At 61.1% G+C, this 21,364-nt stretch overlaps 1 protein-coding gene across 1 annotated transcript; it reads left to right on the forward strand.

The window, feature by feature from the left end:
- Positions 1-6,263: 6,263 nt before the first annotated feature.
- On the forward strand, positions 6,264-20,423 carry AP3B2 (adaptor related protein complex 3 subunit beta 2). Its single transcript, XM_056113927.1, has 26 exons — positions 6,264-6,392; positions 11,002-11,077; positions 11,168-11,242; positions 11,340-11,435; positions 11,867-12,027; positions 12,248-12,314; positions 12,396-12,578; positions 12,657-12,940; positions 13,343-13,397; positions 13,681-13,752; positions 13,965-14,027; positions 14,176-14,308; positions 14,392-14,501; positions 14,972-15,148; positions 15,958-16,144; positions 16,650-16,768; positions 16,992-17,100; positions 17,175-17,286; positions 17,366-17,528; positions 17,611-17,671; positions 17,865-17,971; positions 18,561-18,789; positions 18,941-19,025; positions 19,134-19,231; positions 19,941-20,079; positions 20,155-20,423. Exons 1-26 carry the CDS (start codon positions 6,280-6,282, stop codon positions 20,303-20,305), a joined length of 3,225 nt encoding a protein of 1,074 aa, XP_055969902.1. The 5' UTR covers positions 6,264-6,279; the 3' UTR covers positions 20,306-20,423.
- The last annotated feature ends 941 nt before the right edge of the window (positions 20,424-21,364 follow it).

A 21,364-nucleotide genomic window follows, 5' to 3' on the forward strand; every position in this document is an offset into this window, starting at 1 on the left:
TTGCTGCGTTCTGAGGGTTTTGTTTTGTTTTGTTTTGGGGTTTGTTTGTTTGTTTTGTTTTGTTTTGTTTTTGTTTTTAGGCCACACTCAGTAGTGCTCAGGGCTGACCCCTGGCTCTCCGTTCAGGAATCACTTATGGGGTCATAGGGGACCCTATGGGGTGCCAAGGATCAAATCAGGTCAGTTGCGTACAAGGCCAGTGCCCTCCCTGATATCTCATCTTCCTCTAGCCCTACTTTGGTTTGGTGGGGTTGTGTGAGCCACAGCGAACAACTCCAAGTCTGTTCTGGGCTTTAGTAATCATGGAGGGTGCCATAAGTGCCAGGAACAGAACCCACACCCTCCCCACAGAGCACACACTGAGCCCTTTGAACTGTTTCCCAGCCCTAGTCACCCTTTCTACATGAATCTTCAGCCCAGAATCCAAGTCTCCTTCCAAACACCACTTCTTTGAGGTGACTGATGGTCAGGAGTGAAAGTGTCTTAAGGACCATCAGGTCATCTGAGGAGAGCTTTGCCCAGGCTGAGGTTGCAACATACGAGTGACACACGCATATCCACATCATTAACAGATGACTGTCACCAACATGGCAGTCCTTAGGGTCCTTAGCAGGTATCAAGTAGTGCCTAACAAACCACCAGCTACCTTTTTCTTAGCAAGAATGAACACACTGGCTCTAAAATGCATATGGAATAGTGCCCCCGAGAAAACAGTCTTTAAAGAATGGAACTAGAGGCCGGAGAGCCAGTAGTGAGGAAGGGGCTTGCTTTGCACATTGCTCACCAGGTTCTATCCCTGTACCCCATGTGGTTCCCCAGACCTCATCAGGAGTGAACCCTGAGCTCTGCAGGGTGTGACCCAAGAAAGAAAAATATAAAGAAAGATAGTCATAATGAATGGGTCAAGTTCTAACAAAATAGTTACTAAGGAAAGAAAAACAGTCTAGAACTGAAATTTAAAGTTAATGAGTAAGTTTCTAGTGAAGATGTCAGAAGGGCTTGGTGAAATGAAAAAATAATGAGATGCATTAGTTGAGAATAAAAAGAGGAGAAATAAAGCTTTCAAGGTCACGGTATTAGAATTCTAGAAGAGAGAAAAGATAGGAAAAATGAAAGGACACCCTCACATTTGGGAAAGACAAACACAAATTGAAAATAATTTCAGGGAGGGCTTGCTGGAGAGGTAGTTTTTACAAGGCACGTCCTTGCTAACAGCTGATGTGGCTTCTATCCTCAGCACCCCAGATGGTCCCTGAGCCCTGCCCGATGTCCTGAGTGCAGAGTTAGCAGTTATCCCTGAGAATTTCTGGGTGTGACCCCCCAAAAATTAATAATTTCAGAGAACCACAAGAAAGATGAAGGAAGCCACTCCTGGGTACATTAAAACCAAACTGCTGAAAACCGATCAGGAAAAATCTGGAAACCAGATAAGAACAAATAAAACAGGATGTACCAGAAACCAGTTCTTGGAGTTATCAGTGACTTCTCACCCGAAAAAATACAGGTGAATGATAGAGGGGAAGTGTCTAAAATGCCAAGAGGCCAGAGAAATAGCACAGGGGTTAAGGCAGCCTGCAGCCGACCCGAGTTCAGTCCCTGGCCTGGGGGTGCTCTACTGATTGTGATACCCCAAACCCCAAGACAAATAATAAAGCAATATGACAAAAGATACAGATTGCTCCTGCAGAATTTCACACTCCTTCGGATGAAGGAAGATATTTTTCCTCTGAGAATCGTCCCACTGGCTGTACAGCCCAGAAGTGCTGCAGGAAGCCCCTCAGATGGGACAAGTCCACCAGAACTGGCAGACACCTAGTGTGTACACATTTAAAGCAGAAATCAGCACTGTTGCTCTGTCACTGTCATTGTCCTCCCGTTGTTCATCGATTCGCTCGAGCGGGCCCAGTGACGTTGTGAGACTTGTTACTGTGTTTGGCATATCGAATACATCACGGGGAGCTTGCCAGGTTTTGCCGTGAGGGGAGATACTCTCGGTAGCTTGCCGGGCTCTCTGAGAGGTCCGAAGGAATGAACCCAGCTCAGCCAGGCTGGCTGCGGGCAAGGCAAACGCCCTACCCACTGGGCTATCGGTCCAGCCCTGTATAATTAAGCTCTTTAGAGAGAAATAATATAGTATAACAAATTAAGCTTATTTTTTTTTTACTTAGATGATAAAAATCAGGGTCAGAGTGGCTAAAACAAAGAGATTTCAGGGACTGGAAGATGTGGTCCGGGCTCAGATTCTTTCCAAGCTGAAGTCAGGAGGGAGACAGCAAATACTAGAGCTAAGCTGGACTTCCCAGGGCAGCCTGGCAGGGTGCAGACAATCCTGAAACCTGACTCAGGCTGGGGTGTCTGCGAGGTCCTGCTTGGCAAGAACATGGCCACTACCATGGCCACTGCCACAGCCACTGCTCACCTGGGGAAGGAATAGCATCGGCAGCCAGAAGACAGGGAGTGGCTTGTCACATCAGAAGCAGGCTGTGTCCTGCTGCTGTGCCTTCACAGAAGCCTGAGTCCTTGGAGCAAGGTGCAGCAGCCGTGAGGGAGAAATAGGTCGTCTCACTGGTTGGTGGAGGTTTTATTTTGTCTGCTGATGGGGGGGGTGCATGTCCCTGTGTCAGCATGCTCAGGGAGTTACTCCCTGCCGTGTTTGGAGGTCGTGGGGGTGCTGGTCATCCATCGCTCCGCCATGCAAAGCACGCACACTAGCTTTGTCTTTGTTTTTCCAGAACCATTTCAGAGAGCCTGGCAAGCTACCGAGAGTATCTCGCCTGCACGGCAGAGCCTGGCAAGCTCCCCGTGACGTATTCGATCTGCCAGACACAGTAACAGCAAAGTCTCCAATGGAGACGTTACTGGGCCCGCTCAAGCAAATCGAAGATCAACGGGAGGGCCTTTACCTTTACCTTTACCTTTATTTAGGATGCACATGGTGAGTCTCCGTGACAGTCTGACCCTGTGCAATTCGCGGATCAAGGCCTCAGCTCTTTCAGAGACAGTGACTCTGGGCAGTATCTCTGGCCATAAGCGGGCCCTAGAATGGACAGGGCACAGCCTCACAACCTGGGGGAGGGGCATCAGTCTGACGTGACTATGCCCTGGGGCTTCAGGCTGGACCTTTTGTTGGCTGGCAGCGGGTGACCTGGCCTCTGTCTCACAGGAGCCAGGACCTGGTGTGACTGCGGCAAGGTGAGCGGCAGGCCCCACGGGAGGGTGGGCAGGAGCAGGGACCCTGGGGTCTCCTCCCGTAGGATTGCTGGCTCTGGCCTCCCGAGCACAGCCTAGGTCCAGAGCTGGTCTGGGAGAGTAGGGGATCCGGGCTGTCCAACTAGAGCCAAGGGCCTGCAGTGGCAGTGCTCAGGACTGTGGTCCTGCAAAGACTCACTCACATGCTGTCCAGAGCCCCCTGCATCCTGGGGTGCCCTGCAGGCGAGTCAGGTGGGGGCCAGGGGCTGGCTCGAGGAGGCCTGGGCAGTGACCATGCCTGGTCAGGAGGGAACGCAGGGGTCCATCCCTGTGGCAGAGACAGGTCACAACCAGTGCAGCCACACTCCTGGGTTGACCCATTCAGCCTCAATTTCCCTGTGTAAAAGGAAGGAACAGCCCAGGCATAGTCAGGGCTGACAGGCATTCATGCAGGCAATGACTTCTTTTGTTATGTGTGGGACATCAGATGGGGCTCAGGTCCCCCCTTTGAAGGAGCATCTTGCCAAGACCCCAACTCAGCACAGGGGCCCACTAATGGTGGCTTCCGCCGTCCCCATCACTGGGCACCTTTGTGCCTGTTAGGAGAGCTCTGGGGCAGGGGTCATGGGCCATTGGCAGCCTTTGTCCTCCCTGCCAGCCAGCCTGTCCAGTGCTCTGGCACCGCTCCCAGAGCTGTGCCCCTGGGATATTGGTACCAGCAGGAAAGTGGCTCTGTGGGGTCCCTGGGATACAAGGTTGGGGATGGGGTGCTGCTTATCAGCTGGTGATCACAGGCATTTCCTCCTAGATGAGCTTCAGATACCAGGTGAGTGACACGGGTAACCCGTCGCCCACCTGTCTGCTCCCCAGTGGGATTTGGGAGTGCATGGCTGGGGGGTGGAGTTGCTGGGTCTCAGTGCTGGCTGGACCTGGTGACTGCAGGCGTTTCCTCCTAGATGAGCTTCACCTCCCAGGTAACTGACGCAGGGAACTGTTGCCCACCTGTCTGCTCCCCAGTGGGGTTTTGGGGGTACATGTTGTGGTGGTTGGGGGTGCTGGACCTGGTGACCGCAGGCGTTTCCTTCTAGACCAGCTGCACATCCCAGGTAACTGGCGCAGAGGCCCCTTGCCCACCTGCCTGCCGCCCCCAGGACATGACACTCCACCTTCTTCACCGCCCTAACTGCCTCATGATGGTCTGACGACGGGGGCAGAAGCCAGGTGCCCCCCACACCCGGCAGGTTTCAGGAGTGTCTGTCCCCGAGGTCAGGGAGGAGGAGGGGTTCGCAGGGTCCCACCTGCCTACAGGGGCCATTCGAGTGTCCCAAGCTCTGGTCGGAAAATGGGGGCGAGGGGTCTTCTCCCAGCTCCCCGCAGGGCCCTGGGTCCCCAAAGCCCCATGTACCCAGTAAAGGCAGTGTGGAGCCAAGGGGCCTGGCCCTCCCTTGGCAGATAGCAGGTAAGAGATGCCAGGCCAAGGACTGTGCAGGGGCACAGGGGGCCTAGGCACTCCCCTGTCGGTGGCCCCACCTCACCCCCTCTTTCTGTCCCCCAGGTTTCCTGCTCCACCAAGGTGCCAGCAGACACAGTGTTGCCTCCAGGATGGCAGGGGGAAGGGAGGGGTTGGGGGAGGAGAGGAGGGCCCTGGGAGACCTGGAAGTCCTGGCAGCAGGTGGCTCAGTCCGTCCTAGGACCTCCTTTGTGCCAGGGTCTGATGGGGGCAGCCAGCACCCTGAAGTTCTTCCTGGCCGAGGGCTTCCTGACCCGCCACTTCGAGGCTGTGGAGCTGGAGGTCTGTGAGCCGGAGCCCGGGGACCTCTTCCTGTTTCGCCTCTTGTCCCCCACGGGCAGCTGGGTGGGCGCCCACGTGGGCGTGTACTGTGGCCACGGGGAGATCATCCACTTCGAGGGTGAGCTTGGTGTTGAACCCCAGGCTGGGGGGCCGGCGGGAAGCAGGGCGAGGGACAGACCCGGGCCAAGTGCCCTCTCCCCCACAGGCAATTGCCCGAGCAGCGTGGGGCCGCGCGCCTTGCTGGGCTCGTGGGAGGGCATCGTGTCTAAGCAGGGCCAGCGCCCGATGCTCCGCTCCCGGCCGCTGTGGCGCGTGCTCCGGAGACGAGGCGGCGTGGACCGGGAGGCGCTGCAGCGCCGGGTGCGCGAGGCCATGGACGCCGACCCGCCACGGTACCACCCCACGCGCAGCAACTGCCTGCACTTCGCGCTGCAGCTGCTGGGACCCGACCCGAGCCTGGAACCCGCCCGCCCGCAGCAGGGGCCGCCGAGCCTGGTGAGGCCCGGCCTCCTGTTCCCCAAGTCCAGGCCCAGATCCATTCGGAGTGCCCAGCAGGAAAGCCCCAGTTGGTAGATTACGGTCACTGCCCTCTCCAGGAGCGGACCCTGCGGCCAACCCCCAGTCCCACCCCGGGGAACCGCCCTCCGGGGTCCGGACACACCTCGGGGCGGTCCTGTCCCCAGCCTGAGCCCAGAGCACGTCCGAGCCAGACCCGCTTTCCTGGGCAGACGTCGGGGCTGGAGGCCTATCCAGGCCTCTCACACGCCCTCGTCCCTCCTTCTACAAGGTGGCTTCGGACACGGACTCGGCCGTGGACCAGGCGTGACGTCCGAGGCGCCTGGGAGCGCGCGGCGGACTGGGGGCTTCGCAAACGCTCATTAAACGCTCCTTAATCGCTCATTAAACGCTTCTCCGAAACTCCACTCGGGTCCTGGACTGTGCCCGCCGCCGCTTGCCCTCCGTGGGTTCCGGTGGTGCCCCTGAACCCCTCGCCCGAGGCTCCTCCCGCAGGGACCCCCAGATCTCGGGGGCGCGGGCACGCGTCGGCGCTGCGCGCGGGAGCCGGCGGTCGGGGCGCCGGCACCCGGGGAGGCGGGTGCCCGCGGGCCCTGAGGGGCTGGGGCGGTGGGCGGCGGGCGGGGACACGGAGGCCACGCCCCTGCCCGCGGCCACGCGCCTGCGCGGCCGGGTGGCTGCGGCTGCGCTGCCCGGATTGCCGCGTCCCGCCCGAGCGCGCCCCGCGCCCCGCGCCCCGCGCCGTCCCCGGGGCCTCCGCGCGAAGTCGCCCGCGCAGCACCATGTCGGCCGCCCCCGCCTACGGCGAGGACAAGGGCGGCTCGGCCGGGGCCGGCGAGCCCGAGTACGGTCACGACCCGGCGAGCGGCGGCATCTTCTCGTCCGACTACAAGCGGTGAGGGGGGCAGGGCACCCTGGAGCCGCGCGGGTACCATGGACAGCGCCCGCGCCGCGCCCCAAGGGGTGCTGACGGACCCGGAGCCCCCTCCGGGCCTCCTGCCGGGGCTCCCGCGGGCCTCACTGAGCTGGCGGCGGCCTGACCCCTCCTGCCCACCCCCCTCATTCCCGCCCTCGGCGCCTCCCGACGCCCCAGGGGCGCCCGCTCGCCCCTGGGCTCCAGTGTTTGCTCCTTCTAACGTTTGATCCGGAACACGCAGGCGTGCGGGCCTGCCTTGGCCGTCAGAGGGCGTGGGCTTGAGGCCCGTGGGGTCCCAAGGGGCTCTAGAGAGGGGACTGACCAGCCTGCGTCGTCGTGGTGGGGTGGGGGGATCAGGGAGCTGGGCAGGAGGGAGGGTCAGTGCCGGCAGTTTGCAAGCCCCCAGGGCTTGCAGGAAGGGGCCTCTGGGGCTGATCCAGTCCGTGGAGAGACTGGAAGCGGAAATGGTGGGGTGAGGCCCTGGTGGGGCGGCTCCGAGCAGTTGGAACCAAATTTGCATACCAGGAGGCCCCTGGCTGGCAGGGAAACGAGATTGGAGGAGTGCTGTGTGCAGTCAGTCGGGGAAGGGTTGAGGTGATAGAAGCCACAGACCTGGTGGGTAGTTGGGGGCTGGGGAGCAGAAGGGACCGGTAAGGACAGAGCTTGGGAAGCTGGGCATGAAGGAGCAAATTCCTGCGAATCCCAGCAGATTCGCAGAAACTGTGGAACCCAGCCCCGTGCCTGTGAACACAGGCAGAGCCGGGACAGCGGAGCCCCCAGCGAGCTGTACCTTGGGATCAGGGTTCCAGGAGGGAGACGGTAGGGGGAGGTGTAGATGGGGGGCAAGGCCTAGGAGAAAGTGAAATGCACTGGGAAGTGTCTGCCCCGCCACACCTGCCCTGGGCTGATGGGGTGCCAGGACAAGTGTTTCCAGGTCATAGGGGAAGGGTGAAAGTGTTTAAGGAAGCAGTGGCTGTTGCAGCTCATTGTCACGAGTCTGTCTCATCAGACATGATGCGTGATGGCTTAGACAGTAGGTCCTGCCTCTGCGAAAGAAGCAGGCCCTGGTCCCCCATTCTCTTACGAAAGCTTTTATCGATTGGGGTAGAGTTGGGCCACACCTGGTGGTGCTGGTGACTCCTCCCAGCTTTGTGGTCAGGGGCTGCTGTGGTGCCAGGAATCGAATCAGGGTCACCCAAATGCAAGGCAATCGGGCACCTTACCAGGACTGTCTCTCCCACCTTATGAACACATTTATTTGTTTAGGGGCCACACCCAGCAGTGCTCAGGACTTACCCAGCTCTGCTCAGAGGATCATATGGGGTGCTGGGAACCAAACCAGGTCCACCGTGAGCAAGGGAAGCATCCTTCCCGTGTTCTCTCTCTCTCTAGTCCCCATAAACACTTTTATTTTTATTTTATTTATTTATTTTTGCTTTTTGGGTCACACCTGGCGATGCACAGGGGTTACTCCTGGCTCTGCACTCAGGAATTACTCCAGGTGGTGCTCGGGGGACCATACGGGATGCTGGGAATCAAGCATCTGCATTTATTTGCTGACATTGCAGCCGATTGCCTTTGCTTTCTCCTCTTTTACTTGAAGGCTACTCCTGTCTCAGTGCTCAGGGGACCCAGTGTAGTGCTGGGCACTAATCCAGGCCCCTTACATGCAAGACATATGCTCTGCCCATTTTACTATTTCTCCTGCTCGACTTTTCTCCTGACTGGCTTTTCTAACCGTCTCTCCATATGTTTTTTTGGTGGGGTTGGGGGCCATCTACATTGCAAGCAACATGACCCTGGTGCCCCAAATTTTCATCGGCATCCACAGTCAGATTCGAGAAACTAGAGAGGCCAGAAGGATTTTTCCAGGATTTGGAGTGTGTGCTTGGCCTGTGGAAGTCTCAGGCTCAGGGCTCAGCATTCCGCGGGCTCCTGGACACCGAGCCAAGAGGAGCCCCTCTCGCCGACCTCTGCTGTAGGTGGCAAGCGAAGTGACTTAGAGGCTGAGCTCCTGTCTTGCTTTGTGAAGCCCTGGGTCTGATTCCCTGAACCACGAGAAAAATAAAGTGACTTAGGGCAAAGAGACAGCTTGGCACTGGGGTGCTATTTTCGGGTGGGGGAGACCCAGTTCCACCCCCAGCACCACACAGTCCACCGAGCACCACCAGGTAGGAACCCTGAACACCACCCCCAAGTCAAAATAATGTATAAGAAGAGAGTCTGACTGCCATAGAGGCAGGGTAAGAACTGAGATGAAATGGAGGAGATAACGGGGAGATTGGTGGTGGAAAGTTTGCACTGGTGGAGGGATGGGTGATCGATCGTTGTATAGTGAATATCGAACATGAAAGCTTTGTAACTGTGTCTCACGGTGGCTCAATTAAAAAAAATTAAAAATAAATAAATAAAGAGAGAGGCTGAAGCCCCTGGGAGGATGTAAACAAACATTGAACAGGGGATTTGCTCTCAGAAATCTGGCTGAAGGGACTGGAAAGGTGGAGCAGTGGGTAGGGAGCTTGCCTTGCATGCAGCTGACCTGGTTTCGATCCCTGATACCACACCTGTACCCCAGGAGTGAGTGACCCCTGACCACAGAGCCACCACCAAGTCTGACAACCCTCCCCTCCCCAACCAGTACACACAAAGCTCTAGGGAGATAGTACAGCAGGGAAGGCTGTGCACGTAGCTGACCCGGATTCTATGCCTGGCACCTCACACAGCCCCCAGAGCTCTGACAGGGTTGATCCCTGAGTGCAGAGCCAGGAGAAAACCCAGAGCACCACCAGGTATGTCCCCCACTGCCCCCCATGAAAAAAAGGAGAAAAAAAAGAGCAGGGGGCTGGAGCAGCACAGTGGGTAGGGCGTTTGCCTTGCACACGGCCAGTTTGCCCGACCCGGGTTCGATTCCCATCATCCCATATGGTCCCCCGAGCACCACCAGGAGTGATTCCTGAGTGCAAAGCCAGGAGTCACCCCTGAGCATCGCCGGGTGTGACCCAAAGAGGAAAGAAAAAAGAAAAAAAGAAAAAGAGCAATAGTACAGCAGGTGGGGCACTTGCCTGGAATGGGCCTGGCCTGGGGTTGATCTCCGGCACCTCTAGGTCCCCCATGCCCCGCCAGGAGTGAGCCCTCGGCACAGAACCAGGATGAAGTCCTGAGTACTGCTGTGTGTGACACAAAAACAAAAAAAGAAAGTAAAGGAAAAAAACAAAGCAATCTGACTGGAAGGCAGAGGGGGAGTCCCTGAGAGAGGGGGTAGGTCAGGGGCCACTTGCTGTGATGGCTTCTTGCGTAGGGGGCAGGGGGAGGAACCCACTGAGCTTCCCTGCCCCCATGGCCATTTGAGTTGTTGCTCTGGTTGGGAGTACCAAGTACAGGTTCAAGTGCTGCAGCAGGAGTGGGCGAGGCGGGGGCTTAGGGCCAGGGAGATGGGTTAGGAGGGTGGAGCATGGCACCACATCTTGGGGAGATATGGGCCTTTTGGGGGGCCTTTCACTTCCTGGGAGAGCAGGGTAGGGCTGGAGGAGAATCAGAGGTGGTGGGGTGCAGGGTGCAGAGGGGGCAAAGGTCAGGGCTGTGGGGGAGCGCCAGGCTGAGGGGGCCAGGCCAGGCAGGAGGGACACAGGGAAAGGCTGAGAGGGCTGGGAGATGCCCCCCCCCCGCCCCGCTGGCAGTGACCCCCAGCACAGGACCCAGCACCCACGTGAGGATTCTGGGGTTGGCTTGGCGCTTGGCCTCTGAGCGTCAGAGAAACCAGAGCCTTGGGCCGCCCGCGGGTCTGGTTACACCGGCCAAGCTCTGTCCACCAGCCCAGTTGTCCCAAGCGCCTCAGGCCCATGCAGCGGTTCCTGCAGCTCCCGGGGCCCCGAGGGGCTGGAGGTGCAGACTCTGAGGCCGCCAGCCCTGTGCTGGCCCCCGAAGATGGGCCCCCGCCCTGGTACCAGGCCCTCCAGCCCGAGGAGCTTCGGAGGCTGCAACCCCCTGAGGAAGAAGTGGCCCCCGAATCACCCCTGGACGGAGCAAGCCCGGAGTCCGGGCAAGGCCAGAGCCAGCCCCTGCGGTACTGAGGGACTCGGGGGGGCCCCCGGAGGGTCAGGCTGGGCAGGCTCCCCTCACTGACCTGCATTGGAGACCGGCCAGCATGTGGGGTGTTGGGCAGGGGGTCCTGAGTGTGAGCAGTCCATGTGCTGAGGCTGGGGGGCCAGGCCGAGAAGGCACATAGGCCAGTCCTGGAGTGAGGCAAGGTCTCTGCACCCCTGGAGAGCTCCTGCTGGCTGAGGGTCAGGTCAGAAGGCGCCTGTAAGGGGATCTCTGGAGGAGATTCTGTTTCATGGGAGCTGCAGGAGGGGCCCACGCTCTCCTCCCCTGGGGCAGCGGCATGTGTATGGGCCCTCCCGCTGGCTCACCCCATGCCCTGTCCTCCCTGAGGCAGGCTGGAGGCTTCACATGGGCTTGTGGCATGTGTGGGTGCAGCAGCACACCCAGGTGTGAAGGCGTCAGCTTCAAGGGGCCCAAAGCCACCCCACTGTGGTGAGCTACCCCAGGGCAGGCCAGGGTGCACCCACTGACCTCTTGGCCCCCCCAGGCACGATGACCTGAAGGAGATGCTGGACAGCAACAAGGACTCCCTGAAGCTGGAGGCCATGAAGCGGATCGTGGCGGTGAGGGGGGGGGGCGGAGGGCGGGACCCAGGGTTGCCCCCCCCATCCTGTATGTTCCTGATCTGCAGCTCCTCCCTATCACTGCCCCAGATGATCGCCCGGGGGAAGAATGCCTCAGACCTGTTCCCTGCCGTGGTCAAGAATGTGGCCTGCAAGAACATTGAGGTGAGGCCCCCGGCCTGGTGTGGGCGGGCAAGGCCTGGCTGACTCTGCCTGGGAGACCGCCCGAGCACTGGATGCTGAGCCGGACCCACTCTGGCAGGTGAAGAAGCTCGTCTATGTGTACCTGGTGCGCTACGCCGAGGAGCAGCAGGACCTGGCCCTGCTGTCCATCTCCACCTTCCAGCGTGGCCTCAAGGTCTGGGTCAGGGGACGAGGGCCTCCCACTGTCCCATCCCTGCTGAGTTTAGACAGGACTGCCACCCTCAGCCGGGCAGAGGTTGGGGTTCTGGGCATGGAGGGCCACCTGCAGGTCGGTGCCCCTCAGCCGCACCTACTCCCCGGCAGAGCGACCAGGACGAGCGGAAAAGGCCCCTTGAAAACCAGGCAGGGGCTGATAATGAAGGCCGAGGTGCTCGCTCTGCACACAGCCAACCCCGATTTGGATATCCCGCCCCACAGAGGATCCCCTGAGCCCTGCCAAGAGTGACCCCTGAGCACTTCTGGGTGTGACCAAAAAGCAAAAGAAAAAGCAAAACCAGTCATGCTGCCCCCCTTTGCCCACCAGTCTGGGCTGGGGGCTGGGATGGCGAGGGGGTAGCGGTCTCTTCATTGCCACCTCCTCCTCAGGACCCCAACCAGCTGATCCGTGCCAGTGCCCTGCGTGTGCTGTCCAGCGTACGGGTGCCCATCATCGTGCCCATCATGATGCTGGCCATCAAGGAGGCAGCCTCAGACATGTCACCGTATGTGCGCAAGACAGCTGCACACGCCATCCCCAAACTGTACAGGTGTGACCTCCCTGGCCCTCCAGCTGTGTTCAGCCCCTGAGCCTGCCCCCCAGCCCCCCAGACTGCCCTGGCATCCCCCATTCAGTAGGAGGGTTGCCATAGTTTTGGGGACCCCACGGAGGAGGAGGGGGCTGCCCTATCCGGGACAGGGTGGCTGTGGGCGCTTTGCAGAGGATGGAGGCATGGGGGAGGGGAAGCCACCTCAAAGCGCCTCCCACAGCTTGGACTCAGACCAGAAGGACCAGCTGATAGAGGTCATCGAGAAGCTGCTGGCCGACAAAACCACGGTGCGTGGTGGTGGTGGCGCGTGGGTGGGCGCCCGGGGCTGGGGGCTGGTGTCCGCGGTCCCCTGCTCACGCCCGTGTCAGCTGGTAGCGGGCAGCGTGGTGATGGCCTTCGAGGAGGTGTGCCCGGAGCGCATCGACCTGATTCACAAGAACTACCGGAAACTCTGCAACCTGCTCATCGACGTGGAGGAGTGGGGTCAGGTGGTCATCATCAGCATGCTGACCCGCTACGCGCGCACGCAGTTCCTCAGCCCCACGCAGAATGTGAGTGGCCCCTGGCCCGGCGGTGCGCCGGCACCCGCCCCGGAGGAGCCCACCGCCCACCCGGGCCCTCTCCCGCAGGAGTCTCTGCTGGAGGAGAACCCCGAGAAGGCCTTCTACGGCTCGGAGGAGGACGAGGCCAAGGGCCCCGGCTCGGAGGAGGCCCCCGCCGCGGCGCTGCCCGCCCGCAAGCCCTACGTCATGGACCCCGACCACCGCCTGCTGCTGCGCAACACCAAGCCGCTGCTGCAGAGCCGCAGCGCCGCCGTGGTCATGGCCGTGGCGCAGCTCTACTTCCACCTGGCGCCCAAGGCCGAGGTGGGCGTCATCGCCAAGGCGCTCGTGCGCCTGCTGCGGAGCCACAGGTACCGGCCTGGCCTGGCCGCGCTGCCCCCGGGTGCCCCGCCCCAGATGGCCTGTCCCGCGAGGCCCCGCCCCGGAGGACCCCGCGGTCCGCCCTGATGTCCCACCTTAGGCTCCGGGTGGCCTGGGGCAGTGCCAGGGGCAGTCCCTGCCGTGCCTGGGGCAGTCCCCACCCGCTACCCTGACACCTTCCTGGCCCCGCCCCATTCGTTTACCCTGCCCACAGGGTATGTTGGCCTCACCCACACCCCTAGGTATCTCCGGGCCCCTGGGCACTGTCAGGCCCCGCCTTCCCGCCCTAGCCCGCCTCTCCGCTCCCTCTGGGCCTGCCCCCTCTCCTGGGGTCCTCCTCCCACTCCAGCCCCAGAGGGGGCGTAGGCCCGTCTGACCCCGCCTCTCCGCAGCGAGGTGCAGTACGTGGTGCTCCAGAACGTGGCCACCATGTCCATCAAGCGCCGGGTGCGTCTGTGTTCAGGGGTAGGGGCACGGAGGGGGTACGCTGAAGATGGGCAGAGAACCAGGCCTGGCTCCTGAGGAGCCCCCGAAGGAGGGGAGCAAGGGAAGGCAGTCTGGGGGAGGAGGGTGGAGGAGAGGACTGACTAGGGAGGAGGATGGGCGGGGTAGACTGAGGGAGGAGCCTCGCGGAGGGTTGAAGGAGGAGGAGGATGGCAAAGGGTAGAGGGAGGGGGAGGTGGCCGAGGTGAGTGGGTGCAGCGCTGGAGCTTCTGGGTCCCCTCTGCAGGGCATGTTCGAGCCCTACCTGAAGAGCTTCTATATAAGGTCCACGGATCCCACCCAGATCAAGATTCTGAAGGTAAGGCCCCCCACCTGCAGGGGTCCCGCCCCTCCCACCTGATACCCTCATTCCTCCACCAGCCAAAGTCTTGGCACCCCAGTCACACGGGAGCCTAATGGATCAGTGCCCGGGCCAGGCTTCAAGGCCTTGCGGTCTCAGCCGTGCCAGAGGGGCTGGGGACTGGCAGCGTAAGGAACCCAGAGACTCAGCGCCACTGTGTCCCCCCACAGCTGGAGGTCCTCACCAACCTGGCCAACGAGGGCAACATCCCCACAGTCCTGCGTGAGTTCCAGGTATGCCAGTGACTGTTGTGCCCTGGGCCTGACTCTTGGCTTTGGGCTGGGGGTTCCCCAGTTGTGGAGCCTGGCACCACATGTCCTGGGGGTTCACCCCTATCCTGGCAGTTGCTGGGTGGGCCCCCTCAGCCACGCTGTCCTGCAGACCTACATCCGCAGCATGGACAAGGACTTCGTGGCCGCCACCATCCAGGCCATCGGGCGCTGCGCCACCAACATCGGCCGAGTCCGTGACACCTGCCTCAACGGGCTGGTGCAGCTGCTGTCCAACCGTGACGGTACGTGTGCAGCCCTGGGGCGACCAGCGGGGGGCTGGGGGGTTGGGGGCTTCTGATGGAGCAGTGCGCCCTCCGCCCTGCAGAGCTCGTGGTGGCTGAGTCTGTGGTGGTGATTAAGAAGCTGCTGCAGATGCAGCCGGCACAGCATGGCGAGATCATCAAGCACCTGGCCAAGCTCACTGACAACATCCAGGTGAGGCATCCTGCTGCTCCTGCCACCGCTGCAGGATAGAGCGCTTGAGGGAGGGAGGGAGGGGTCCTGGGCCCTGGCTGGCTTCCAAGGACTCTCCCAGCAGAGGGAGCTCTCCCGAGCTCCTGTCCTCCCCCAACTCTGGCCGGAAGGGACCAGAGGACCAGCCCTGGGGTTTCTCTGTGGCACCACCAGTGGAAAACTCAAAAGTAGATTTCTGGAAGGCTCGGCAAGGACGAAGCAGTAAAGTATTGGGAGGGCGAGTGGAGGGCCCCAGCCTGAAGCCTGCGCCCTGGATCAGGAACCCTCTGGGGAGAGGAGGTGCTGCCCAGGAAAGGTCACCCTTTGATCTCCCCCCTCCACTCCCCAGAGACCCCAGAATAGGCCCACACAGGGAGAAGCCCACCTGTCCCACCCACTCCCTCACCCCAAGTGCCCGTAGCCCACCCCCATGGCTCTCTGGCAACCCCCAGGTACCCATGGCCCGTGCCAGCATCCTGTGGCTCATTGGCGAGTACTGTGAGCACGTGCCCAGCATCGCCCCCGATGTGCTGCGCAAGATGGCCAAGTCCTTCACGGCTGAGGAGGACATCGTTAAGCTGCAGACTATCAACCTGGCCGCCAAGCTGTACCTCACCAATTCGAAGCAGGTAGCAGGGCCCACTGGACACTGTCTCCAGGCCCGGCCAGGGTTCCCCAGGACTGGCAGTGTGTGTGGGGATCCCCAGGGTCTCCCCTGGACCTTTGGAGCCTGGGTCTGTGAAGAGGGTCCCTGCAGACTACCAGCAAGGGGCAACACCTCACACCGGTCACTGGGTGAGGACTGTCCCCACTGCCCCCTCTGCCCACCATGTCCCACAGGGCTGGCCGAGCAGGCCTATCCAAGGCCTTCTCTGGGCGGGGATGGGCGTTGCAGACCAGGCTGCGGGGGCAAGGTGGATGGCCCCGTCCCTCCTTCGGTCATTTCTGAGCTTGCAGATGAGGCTGAAGGACAGCCCCTGAACAGCCCCTTCAGAGCCCCACAGGACAATGGGGCAGAATCAGGAGGTGTGGACTGGTGGGTGGGTTCAGTGGAAGCTGACAGAAAGTGTGGGGTGGGATCCGTGTGGGCAACACTGGAGCTGGAGGGGCACCTGCGCTGGGACGTGAAGGCCTGACCACCACGGGGCAAGGCCTAGAAACTGGTATCACAGAATGTTCCAGAGCTCCAAGACCCTGGGCCCCAGAGAAAAGATTTTTCTGGACACAATGGGGTAGGAGCCAGGCTCACAGACCCCACACAGGGAATCAGGGCCAGAGGGGCCAAAGTCCAAAGGGGCAAGCCTTCCGCCACCCCAGGCAGGATTCAGCATTGGGTCTGAGGAGTTGGAGTCAGGAAGGAGTTGGAGGCATGGGGAGGACCTAGGCTGCGTGCGCCCTGAGCTCCCCCCCCCCCCCCGCCACACCTGCTGTCCCACAGACCAAGCTGCTGACACAGTATGTTCTGAGTCTGGCCAAGTACGACCAGAACTACGACATCCGCGACCGCGCTCGCTTCACACGCCAGCTCATCGTGCCCACGGAACAGGGTGGCACGCTCAGCCGCCACGCCAAGAAGCTCTTTCTGGCTCCCAAGCCCGCCCCCGTGCTGGAGTCATCCTTCAAAGGTGGGCTGAGGCCCTGCACCCCCACACGGTGCTGCCAGAGTGAGGCCAGTTGCAGGGCTTGGAGGGGGAGCCCCCTGGAGCCCCCCACACTGAGGCTGCCTTGGGGGAGGAGGGGGCGCTCCAGTGGCCCCTAACCCAGCAGCTTTGGGCTCCTGCCATCTGTTCTCCCCACCTCGGGGGCTTCCCCTTCCACACCATTTCCCTGTCTGAACTCCTGGCTGTCCCCTTTGGACCTGACTGTTCCCCTTCCCATGGGGCCCGAGCCCCTCGGCCCAGCTGCCTGGGCACCAGCCTCCTTGGACAGCTGCCTAGCTGTGCCGTGGCCCCCCCAAGAGAAACCCCCGCCTGCTGCCGCCCCTCCCCAGTCTGCAGGTGGGGCAGCTGCCCCCTCAGCCCTGCACTGTCTGTGGTTGTCATCAGGGCAGACATGCCTTGGGGAGGGGGTGCTCCAGGCCCAAAGCTGCCCCCAGGAGTGCGCACCAGCTTGACCCCAGCCTTTCCCCAGACCGCGACCATTTCCAGCTGGGGTCACTTTCTCACCTGCTCAACGCCAAGGCCACAGGCTACCAGGAGCTGCCAGACTGGCCCGAGGAAGCCCCTGACCCATCTGTGCGCAATGTGGAGGTGAGGGGAGTGGGGGGGCTGTGGGGCTGGGGGCTGGGGTGGGGAGCCCCACTGACCAACCCCTGCATGCAGGAAGAAGACCTCTCCTTAATCGCAACAGACGTGGGCCTGCTGGGCACGCATACCCAGGTGCCCGTGTGCTGTGTGGCCTTGCCTGCCTGCCTGCCTGTCCCTCCCACCCCACAGTGAGGATGGAGGGACAGACATCCCCTTCTCCCTGCAGGTCCCCGAGTGGACCAAGTGCTCCAGCCGGGAGAAGCGGAAGGAGAAGGAGCGGCCCTTCTACTCGGATTCAGAGGGGGAGTCGGGCCCCACAGAGTCTGCAGACAGTGGTGAGGGGGGGTCCCAGGGTGGCCCATCGTGGGGGGCAGCTCTGAAGGGAGGTGACTGAGCTCATCCTCCCTAGAGCCTGAGTCCGAGAGTGAGTCGGACAGCAAGAGCGGCAGTGAGAGCGAGTCCGAGGACTCAAGCAGCGAGTCAGGGAAGGAGGACGAAGATGAGAAGGATAGCAGCGAGAGGTGAGCAGGTGTCCGGGGACCCCAGGGAGATGCCCACGGGGGCCCTGCTGGCACCTGGCCTGAGCCCCCACCCCTGCAGCCAGCAGAGTGAGGAGGAAGGAGGGACGAGGAAGAAGACAGCCCCTGGGCGGGGAGCCAGCTCTGAGCCATCGTCAGAAGGGGGCAGTGGCACCAGCAGCAGCTCGTCCGGGTCCGAGATGAGCTCCGAGTCTGAGGAGGAGCCTGCCTGGAGGAAGAAGTCTGTGAGTGCCAGTGTGGGCATCCTGAGGCATAGGGGCACTCCCAGATGCCCAGGCACTCATCCCCCACACCCATCTCTTTTAGTCCCTCAGCGGCAAAAGGACTCCTGCAGCCAAGGAGATGTCCCTGTTAGACCTGGAGGATTGTGAGTTGAGGGGAAGCTGGGGCTCAGGGTGGGGGTTGGACCTGGGGGACTGTGAATCAGGGGCATGAGGAGGGGGGTTGGGAGATGGCTGACCTGAGAGATTGAGGCGACCCAGGGCCCTAGGAGGGAACTGGAGCCCCGCTGGCTGCTGTCCGTGGTGCTGAAACAGCCAACCCAGGGACTCTGTGCCCAGTTTCAGCGCCCAGTGTTCAGCCCGTGTCCCCGCCTGCGGCCGTGTCCAGCAGCCTGGCCGCCGACCTAGAGGGCCTGACCCTCACGGACTCCCCGTTGGTGCCCTCGGTGAGTGGACGCGGTTGTCACTGGGGGCCTGTGGAACTCATAGAGAGGACAACTTTGGGAGGTTCAAGCAGTGCTCAGTGGGTCATGTCCAGCCAGCGGAGTTGGGTGTTTAGTGCCTCGATGTGGCATTGTAGATCTGTTGGATCAGAGAGTATGGGGGGGGGTGCAGTGCCAAGACTGTCAGCACCCCTGACCCCTGAGGTCTCCCAGCCCCACAGGGGGTGGCTTTGATCCTGCCTTGAAGCCAGTGGGGGCGGAGACCATGTCAGCCTGTGTCCTGGGGCACACACTGGGTCATCTGTACCCTGGGGGCACAGGCCAGGCCAGTCTGTTGGGGAGGGGGTACGGGCTGGGTTGGTCTGTGTCCTGGGGACACAGGCCAGGTAGGTATGTGGGGGGGGTAGACACTGGGTTGGTCTCTGTCCTGGGGGCACAGGCGGTCAATCTGTGGAGGGGTGGGCACAGGCCAGGTCAGTCTATATGTTGTGTGTGTGGGGGGGGTACAGGCTGGGTCAGTCTGTGTCTTGGGGGGTGCAGGCTGGGTCTGCCCTGTCCTGCTCGTTGTCATTCTTCTGCCCTCCTCCCCCAGGTGCTGAGCCCAGTGTCAGCCGCACCCAGGCAGGAGCTGCTGCACCGCGTGGCGGGTGAGGGCCTGGCCGTGGACTACTCCTTCAGTCGCCAGCCCTTCCCTGGGGACCCACACATGGTGTCTGTGCTCGTCCACTTCTCCAACAGCTCGGACACCCCCATCAAAGGCCTGCATGTGGGCACCCCCAAACTGCCTGCTGGCATCAGCATCCAGAAATTCCCGGAAATCGGTGCGAAGGGCTCTGGGAAAGGGAACTGATGCGCTTTGGCACAGGGAGGACTGGCCCTTGGGGGCAGGGTGGGGGTTCTGATAGCAGCAGTGAGTTGTCATGGTTCCCAGAGACACTGCAAGGTCCATAGTGTTCCCTCCTGCCTTTGCAGAGAGCCTGGCCCCTGGAGAAGCCACCACAGCAGTCATGGGCATTAACTTCTGCGACTCCACCCAGGCCGCCAACTTCCAGCTGTGGTACGCGGTGCCTGTGGCATGCTGGGAGCAGGTGGGGGTGGCGATCCCCAGCTGCCTGGCATAGGGAGTAAGGTCTGGGGCCTGACTTCCTGCCCCTGCGGCCCCCAGCACCCAGACCCGGCAGTTCTACGTGTCCATTCAGCCGCCTGTTGGGGAGCTGATGGCCCCTGTGTTCCTGAGTGAGAACGAGTTCAAGAAGGAGCAGGGTGAGTGCCCCCATCCCTGCCCCTGGGCTCATGGTCTCACCCTGCAATTCTCCATAAGGACTGACCCTGTAGGCGACCGGATGGAAGGGTCTGGCCAGCATCCTGGCTTAGGAAAACACCATAGGCCCGGTGAGGTGAAAGGTCACAGGAGAGATGGGGCCAGGTGGAGCTGGGGTGATGCCCTGGTTTCAATTCCTGAATATAGAGCTAGGAATAACTCCTGGGCATCACCCAGTGCGGCCCCCTTCCCAAAAGAAGAGCCTACCCCCCAGGTTTTGTCCACAACACCCAGAGAGAGAAGACAGGCCGAGCTGGGCCGCAGCTCCATGGCTGGCACATGTCCAGCCCTTGGCTTGAACCCACCCCGCAGAAAGGAAAGAGTGGGGAGCTGTTTGGTTTGGGGCAGAGGACCTTGTCAAGTACAGGGAGTGGAGGAACGAAGCACAGATGGGATGTCAGGTTTGGGGCTGGCACAGCTTGGCAGGTGGGGTGCATGCTTCCCCTGCGCTGCAGGAAGGACCCCTGAGGCGCTCCAAGTGGGGCTCAAAGGAGGTTCGGTGCCATTGTTGGTGCTATCCTGAACACGAGCGCCTAGGCCACGTGGTCAGCACCATGGACAGAGCTAAGCCACCCACTGGCCTGCAGGAGAACCTCTTTCCAGATTGCGCCCCAAGAACTGGGCCCTACCTCCCCTCCTCTGGTCCCCCAGGCCAGCTGACTGGCATGAATGAGATCACTGAGAAGCTCACGCTGTCCGAAGCCTGTCGGAGTGACCACACCGTGGTGCAGAAGGTCACGGCCACAGCCAACCTGGGGCGTGTCCCCTGTGGGACTGCAGATGAGTACAGGTGCTGCAGGGACCCTGCCCCTGGGAGGTGAGGGGAGCTCAGGGCTTCCCAGGACTGAGCCCTCCCCTCCCCCAGGTTTGCAGGGAGGACGCTGACCAGTGGGAGTCTGGTCCTGCTCACCCTGGACTCCCGGCCTGCGGGAGCCGCACTGCTGACTGTCAACAGTGAGAAGATGGTGATTGGCACCATGCTGGTGAAGGACGTGGTGCAGGCGCTGAGCCGGTGACCGTGTCTTTCCTCGCTCCCTGTAGAGGCAGGTGGCAGCCGCCCCCTTCTGCCACCCACCCCCTAGCTCCCCATGGTTGTTTACGCCGAGTGATTTCAATAAAGCGTCTCCTCCCTCTCATCCCTCAGGCTGCCTCTCCTCCATCTTCCTATCCTCTGGACTCTGCGTGAGGGGGCTGGAGAAATGCAGGGACAACTCTGACACAGCACCCTCCCTTTAAGTTTGGGGTGCCTCTAGTGATTGAGCCCTTGGCGAGCACTGCAGATGAGAGCCCACAGGAACCATGGCCAGCTCCCTGGGGGACCGTGGCAAAGGAACACAGCTGAAATGTGGGACAACTGGTCCCCAGTTTGGAATAGCTGCAGCAAAGCGGGCAGGGAAGGGGCGTCGGGAGAACAGCCTGGCATGGAAGCAGTCCAACACTGGCAGAGTGTAAACAGAACATAGGCTGGACACACAAAGACCAAACGGGCTGAGCTGCTGCTGTGGGTGCCCGCAGGGGCTCAGAGATGGCTGGGTGTGCCCGTCTGTCACTACTTGGTTCTGCCTGAGTCCCGGAGCAGGCATTTTCTGCTGCTCATTGGCCGCTTCCACCTCTGTGCCTGCCTGAATTTCTGTGGGCATTCTTGGTCTCCCTCACTGACTGTAGGTGATTTTCAGAAGGTGGTGCTTGGGGGCCCCTGCAGGGTGGGGGATCATGTGAGGCTCCTGGATGTGAAGCCAGAGCTCTCACCCTTCAGGCGCCTCCTCGGCCTCCCACCTGATGCATCGTGTCTCAGAAACTGATCTTCCTGCATGTACCATAGTGATGGAAGCTTCATCTGGCCTGTTGTTTCCCTTTCCAAGTTTTCAAACTTCTGGTAATTGGGGAACCAGAGAGATAGTACATGGCACTTGCCGAGCACATGGCTGATCTGGGTTTGATTCCTGGCACATGGTTCCCCAAGCCCTCCAGGAGTGATCCCTAAATGCAGAACCAGGAGTCAGACCTGAGCTTTGCTGGGGGCAGGACTCTCTCCAAAAATAAGTTTTTCAAAATAAGATGGGGGAGGGGGAGGG

The sequence above is a fragment of the Sorex fumeus genome, unplaced genomic scaffold (genome assembly GCF_029834395.1).
Source record: "Sorex fumeus unplaced genomic scaffold, SorFum_2.1 ptg000024l, whole genome shotgun sequence".
Lineage (NCBI taxonomy): Eukaryota > Metazoa > Chordata > Mammalia > Eulipotyphla > Soricidae > Sorex > Sorex fumeus.